Source organism: Silene latifolia, chromosome 6 (assembly GCF_048544455.1).
Source record: "Silene latifolia isolate original U9 population chromosome 6, ASM4854445v1, whole genome shotgun sequence".
NCBI lineage: Eukaryota > Viridiplantae > Streptophyta > Magnoliopsida > Caryophyllales > Caryophyllaceae > Silene > Silene latifolia.
In genome coordinates this window covers 114,120,487-114,127,120 of record NC_133531.1, presented here as the reverse complement: position 1 = coordinate 114,127,120, position 6,634 = coordinate 114,120,487, and the positions used below count along the sequence as shown (strand labels likewise).

At 36.6% G+C, this 6,634-nt stretch overlaps 1 protein-coding gene across 1 annotated transcript; it reads right to left on the bottom strand.

Moving 5' to 3' along the window:
- Positions 1-3,436: 3,436 nt before the first annotated feature.
- LOC141586300 (ubiquitin-like-specific protease 1) lies at positions 3,437-5,928 on the bottom strand. The gene is made up of 9 exons (XM_074407484.1): positions 5,924-5,928; positions 5,058-5,135; positions 4,808-4,964; positions 4,646-4,726; positions 4,327-4,461; positions 4,114-4,223; positions 3,934-4,015; positions 3,776-3,841; positions 3,437-3,642 (listed from the first exon to the last, which is right to left on the bottom strand). The coding sequence occupies exons 1-9, from the start codon at positions 5,926-5,928 to the stop codon at positions 3,631-3,633; spliced, it is 726 nt and encodes a 241-aa protein (XP_074263585.1). The 3' UTR covers positions 3,437-3,630.
- Between the last annotated feature and the right edge of the window lie 706 nt (positions 5,929-6,634).

The following is a 6,634-nucleotide window of genomic DNA, read 5'->3' as shown; positions in this document are numbered from 1 at the left end:
AGGAGGCGTCCGGTTCAAGCAACATGAATCGGATTTTTGGTTGTCCTACCCATCTCAAGCCTGTTATTGGTATGGTCTTTGATACACTTGAACTCGGTATTGCCTTTTATGAAGCATATGGAAAAGAATGTGGGTTTGTGACTAGAAAAGGCTCACAAAAGAATAAACATGGTGTCACTACACATAAAACTTGTTTGTGTAATAAGGCAGGAGAATGTGAAGCCAAAGGCAAAAAACACCGTAGGCAAAGGACTCGGGTAGGTTGCCTTGCTAGGATTAACTTTAAACGAATTGCTAACGGTCAATACCAAATTTATGGTTTTGTTGAAGGGCATAATCATATGCCAGCTACACCATTAACAATGGTACATCTGACGCAAACGAGAGAATTGAATATAGTTCATAAAAAAATGATAGTTGACAACTCAAAGGTTAACAAAGGTCCAGTTATGACCTATAGGATGTTTAAGGAGTATGTCAGAGGTTATCAGAATGTGGGTGCTTCATTGGAAGACTTTAAAAACTTTTCAAGGGATATCAAAAAGTTCTTGTCAGAAGGGGATGCTCAAATGCTTATTGAGCATTTTATGAAAATAAAAAGAATGTGTCCATCCTTTTACTTTGACTTTGAGGTAGATGAGAAAGGTAGATTGTCACATGTTTTCTGGGCTGACCCTATTAGTATAAAAAATTATTTGTTATTTGGGGATATGACATCCTTTGACACTACCTTTAGGAAAAATAAGTATAGAATGATATTCGCCCCTTTCACAGGGGTGGATCATCATAAGAGATGTGTGACCTTTGGGGCTGGGCTTCTTATTAATGAGAGCAAGGAGTCATTTGCTTGGTTATTTACGAAATTCCTAGAAGCTATGGGGGGTCGTTATCCTTTGTGTATAATAACTGACGAAGATTTGGGGATAGAAGGAGGACTTAAGAAAGTCTTTAAAGATAAAGTGCAACATAGATATTGCATGTGGCACATATTGAAGAAGTTGCCAGAGAAGGTAGGGCCTGTTATATGTAGAGAAACTGAGTTTTTGAAAGAGATAAACTCATGTGTTTGGGGCGAAGATGTGGAGCCTGCTGAATTTGAGGAAAGATGGACAGCCATTGTGGAAGCTCATGGGTTGTCGGATAATGAGTGGCTTCAGGAAAAGTATGGCATTAGACATTTTTGGATTCCAGCTTACTTTCGTGACTTGTTATTAGGAGGGTTGATGAGAACCACCTCGAGGTCCGAGTCAGAAAATCATTTTTTTAGCAATTTCACTAATCCAAATTTGACCCTTGTTGAATTTTGGATGCGCTTTGAGAGTGCAATGGATACACAACGATGGGCTCAATCGAAACTGATTGCACAATCTAAGTACTCATTTCCTGACTTGGCTACTCCTCTAGACACGGAAAAGCATGCAGCGAGAAACCTACACTCCGAGAATTTTCGAGGAGTTCAAAGTGGAAATAAAAGCAGCATGCTTTACATGTGCCATTGGGGACAAACAAAAAGATAAGAATCATGCAATTCTCTGCATAGATGTCAAGGATCGTGAGAGAAAGAAAGACTATAAGGTGGGTTATAAGACAGCTGAAGTGAAACTAGTATGCGATTTAAAAGAAATTTGAACGACATGGAATACTTTGTCGACATATTCTCTGTGTCCTTAAAGATTATGGTTTTGAGAAAATTCCAAGCGAATACCTACTTAATAGGTGGAGCAAACTAGCAACCTGCCAGCCAATATTCAATTCGATGGGCGGTTGCTTGCGATTTGCAGATCGATCGATGCACAAAAGAACAAACTGGCGAATTGTGGTCAGAAATGTTCACTTGTGTGTCACTAGTTGAACAGAGTCCTGTTAATTGTGATGAGTTACTAACCATTTTACGCGAGTTCAAGGAAAGGGTACTTGCAGAAACAACAAGTAGTGTCGCTGATGATGGTGGTAATAGTAGTATTGGAAAGAAAAGGGACAAAAATGCGGAAATTGGAATGCTCTTGGGTACAAGTGTGCCTAGCGAAATTACAATTTTGCCGCCAAGACAATGCAAAAACAAAGGCTCGGGAAAAAGAATGATTTCACAAAGAGAAAGAGCAGGGGAAGTCAATAAGAAACCACTAAGAAGATGCAAGGCTTGTGGGCAGATGGCGAACCACGATAGCAGGAATTGTGACCGACCAAAGGATCAGCGACAAATAGTTGAGTAAGTGATGTCTCTTATTAGCGCAAGTTTTCTACTTTTACCCTTTTTGTTTCCCTCTAATTTTTATCTTTGTTGACATTTGCTTTCTTATGTGTGAGATTGAAGTTTTTGCGAGGAATTGGGATGCGGCAAATGGAATTTTTGAGCATCATTTGAGAAGTCAACACTTGTTTTTGAGCATCATTGAAGTTTTTAGGATTATTTTTGAGCATCATTGAAGTTTTTAGGATTATTTTTGAGCATCATTTGAGAAGTTAACAATTGTTTTGTAATAAATGTAACGGGAGGCTTCCCGATTCTTAAATTGTATTTTTGAGAAGATGAAATTGTGATTCGATTTAAGAATAGGAAACATGTGTTTTCTACGAGCAATTATGACATGCACATACAAGCTCATTTTATGCACGTATGAGGTCATTTTATGCACATGTGATAATTGTTTCCCCAAATTTGGTAATTAGAAAGCTGAAACATGTGATCAATTTATGCCAGCAATAAAATGTGATTAGTTGAATCATCATCGTGTATGACAAGTCGTTAAATATCATGCAACTAAAAGGTTATTCCATGCGCATGGATTTCATCTATGATACATGTGTTTCCCTTGGCAAACATGGCATGTTCATACGAGATCATTTTATGCACGTACGAGGTCATTTTATGCACGTACGAGGTCATTTTATGCACGTGATAATTGTTTCTCCAAATTTGGTAATTAAAAAGCTGAAACATGTGATCATTTTATGCCAACAATAAAATGTGACTGAAATGTGGGTTTTAATTCTCATTTCAAGTCTCGAAACTTAAATGTGAGTGATTATTGAAGAAGTCGGGCCAATCCTATTAGCACTTTAGGCACGGCCCAGTACGGCACGCTCAAAGTACATTGGGAACTCTAAATAATGCAAGTAATTTTGTTTTGAAAATTTTCATGCATGTAGAAGGCTGTTTCATACACATATAACGCCTTTTCATGCATGTAAATATGCAAGTTACTTTGGGATTTAAAAAACAACACCCTGACAAATGGGGTAATTCTCATTACAAGTCTCATTTAAAAAGGCCATAATCTAGTAACATAATTGTGCCCCACACAGTTAAAAAGCTGTTCCATTCACATATAACGCCTCCTCAGGCACGCTCGAGTCTCGTTAAACAGACCCGAAAGTCGACAAATTACATGCACGTAGAAAGGTATTGCATACACATACAATGCCTTCTCATGCACGTAGGAGGGTCTTCCATACACGCAAAAGTTACTTGGAATACCTACACATCTGCAACCTACAAATTTAGTCCACAAACAAACTAATGCCTGCCCAAATCAAAGAATCAACAAAAGACAATGAGAAGGTTCTCTGCCACTCCCAGTTGCTAAGCACATACAACGCCTTCTCACCATATTCTTGCAAAAATAACACCTAGGTATAATCCTACAAAAAAAAGGTAGGGAAATATTGTTACATTTAAAGTCACTTGACATCAATATTAAAAGTCTTGCAGTTAAATGATTGGAAAATAATAGAAACAAAATTAGATAAAGCATTCGGAAGATATTGTTATTACCGTTCTCTTGTTTTCCTCCCATCTGATAAGATCTACAATCTTACTCTCACCATATTCATCCAAATTCTGCATATATATTTGACAACAATATTGAAAGTGTTGCAATAAAATATGCCGAATAATATTTGACTAATATAACTTGGTTTAGACATCATTACCTCGTAACAAGTCTGATCGGACCATAATGATTGACAACTCAAGTTTTCTAGAAACTTCAGCAAATAGACTCCGCAAGAATACCTTTTGAAATAAGGAAATTTGTTAAACACTTTAAAATGGTGTGTATCCCATCGAAAATATTTAAAACGAGTAGAGTATAGTTTAAACAAGTAAGGTACCCATTCTTTTGTCGAGGCACATCCACAGTCACAAACGGAAAATTGTTTATTTGCAACAGCTTTTTGTATCCTGGAAAGTCTCTTGCAATAATCTCCAAAGCAGGAAATAACTACAAAAAACCAAAAAAAGGAAAACACAATAATATAAAAGCGAAGGAAAACCAACACAAAATTGAGGTAACAAACCCCTAAGGCATACGGATATAATCATACCGTTTCAACTAAAAATTTACATCTTGTGTCAGGACGCCTAGGCAAGTTTGAGTCAAGTATAAAGTTGGTCTTTTTAACAAAGTCAGACACGCAAGCAAACCAATGTTCACGGTCAACACAGTAAGGGAAGAAAGCCTGCAAAAACGCCCATAAGGAAATGAAAAAGTGAGGGGATAATTACCAGTTCGACGGGATAATATACAAACAGGTTAGACAGGATATTTAATAAAGTTCTTTCTTGGGCAAGAACTTAATTAAGTTCTTTCAAAGTAGTAAATTCCGTCGATATAATAAAATTAAAAAGTGACGGGATAATTACCAGTTTAGCTTTGGTTAGACTTTTGGGCAAGTACTGAAGCTTAATGTACTGACTTTGAAAACTGTTTTTAGGGACAACATCCTGAAAGTTGAGAAAATTTGTGAAAAATGTTGGTAATTCCAAGTAGAAACATTAGCGGTTACTAAGGATGAATATGAATACCTTGATTATTGTCGGAAAGTACACAAGACTTGGTCTTTCAAGTGTTAAACGAAGACCAACAAGGTCAATTACCATATCCATGATCCATTTTCCTCCGAACAAAGTCGACATTCCTTCTTGGGTTACTTGCAGCCATGGAGTGTCTACAACAATGTCACTAATAATGCACATATTGTAATTAGATGCACACACAACAGCAAAGTGGACAAAAACAACTCAAAAAGATGCTATATGGTCAGTGATAACTTACTCCTTATTTGCCACATTTGTCCTAATAAAATTCATCAAGTGTTCATCTGTATAGGGCAAGTCTCGTGGAACTTCATTCCTGGGGAGAAAAAGGGAAAACACAGAACAATTACATAACCATAGCACACTTTTAATAAACCAGGAGTCATCATATAGTAATGAGAAGCATTGTTGGTAATAGATTTCGATTCCGAATCACACGACCATTCTTGTAAGCCTTTGCTTTAGACGTCACTTGATCTTTCACGATGTTGTCTTGCCAAGTCAAAATTTCATTGCAAACCCTCACAATGTAACGCTTCACATCGTTCTCCGAACAATGATATAAAGTAAAATCAACCGCAGAGCCTACACATCTAATACACATACCTACATATCTAATACACATACCTACACATCTAATACACATACCTACATATCTAATACACATACCTACATATCTAATACACATACCTACATATCTAATACACATACAAGGCTGATTCATGAAAGAAAAAAGCTAATACATGCATGTTGATGGCTTAAGCGTCGGGAAATATAGAAACACCAACTAAAAATTTGACTTAAATAATGGAGACTTACGTCCTTGAGCAGCTTTAAAGTATACCGACACTTATTCCCATTGTACGTCTCCATATGTCGCATCATGTAAATTCCAAGTATCACGCTCTCATGAGAAACTTTTATTCGGAACATACTCTTTGGCTACTACAAAATATGTAGCATGCAGCTTGGGAATCATGGAAGAAAGCTTTGCACTTAATGTTTCTTGTTAGACAGAAAGACAATGCCAAGCAAATAAGTTCGCTATATAAGAATTAAATCAGACATTTAACATACTTATTGCCAAACGGTGTGAAAACATACCACATATTGAACACTGGCATGAAAATCTACACATCCTAGATCACACGGGTGTATAACTTCATACAAGTTATGATCAATATCAAAACAATGAAGAAGTGGGCTGGGTGCAACAACAGGGAATAAAACCTGTCAAACAATGGTTAGTTGGGTTTGTATATTATTTAATTATGTACTTTTAAAACTTTTAAAATATTGAACAACTTACCAATTTCACGTCTCTATAGTTGATATCCAATGAGGCTATCTGTTGTTTCAATTAGGTGACCCGTATTAGAGAATAAAAAGGTACAAGTTGATAACTTAGACCAACAAAACTTAAATATCAAACTTACATCGATTGTTTGGTGAGAAAGAGACGGGAAATTGATCTACGATCTCTTAACCTGTTTCCATTATTCAGATAATCACACCACACATTGATCACGTCGATGTTAACGCTACCACCAAATAGCAAGGTCTTCATATCATATCGTGTAAGAATCTTGCCGCCACAGTGAAACAAGAACCTCGCTACAAAAATAAAACCTTAGTGTTATAGAAAGAAAATATAATACATATACCGAATAAGAAAAAAATAAAAGCAAAATTAATAGACTAATACATACCCTTCATCTAAGTCAGCGGCAAATGCATAGTCACCCATCGCTTTTTCAGATCGACTCAAGGCATCCATCACATTCACATTTCATATGAAGAAAGGTGAACGAAAAA

What these genes read in the sequence shown, in the direction of transcription:
- LOC141586300 (XM_074407484.1), bottom strand. An exon ending in GTAAATTTTTAGTTGAAACG is followed by an intron (nt 4,224 to 4,326) that starts GTATGATTATAT and finishes GGTTTTTTGTAG; the next exon opens with TTATTTCCTGCTTTGGAGAT. An exon ending in CCGATCAGACTTGTTACGAG is followed by an intron (nt 3,842 to 3,933) that starts GTAATGATGTCT and finishes ATATATATGCAG; the next exon opens with AATTTGGATGAATATGGTGA.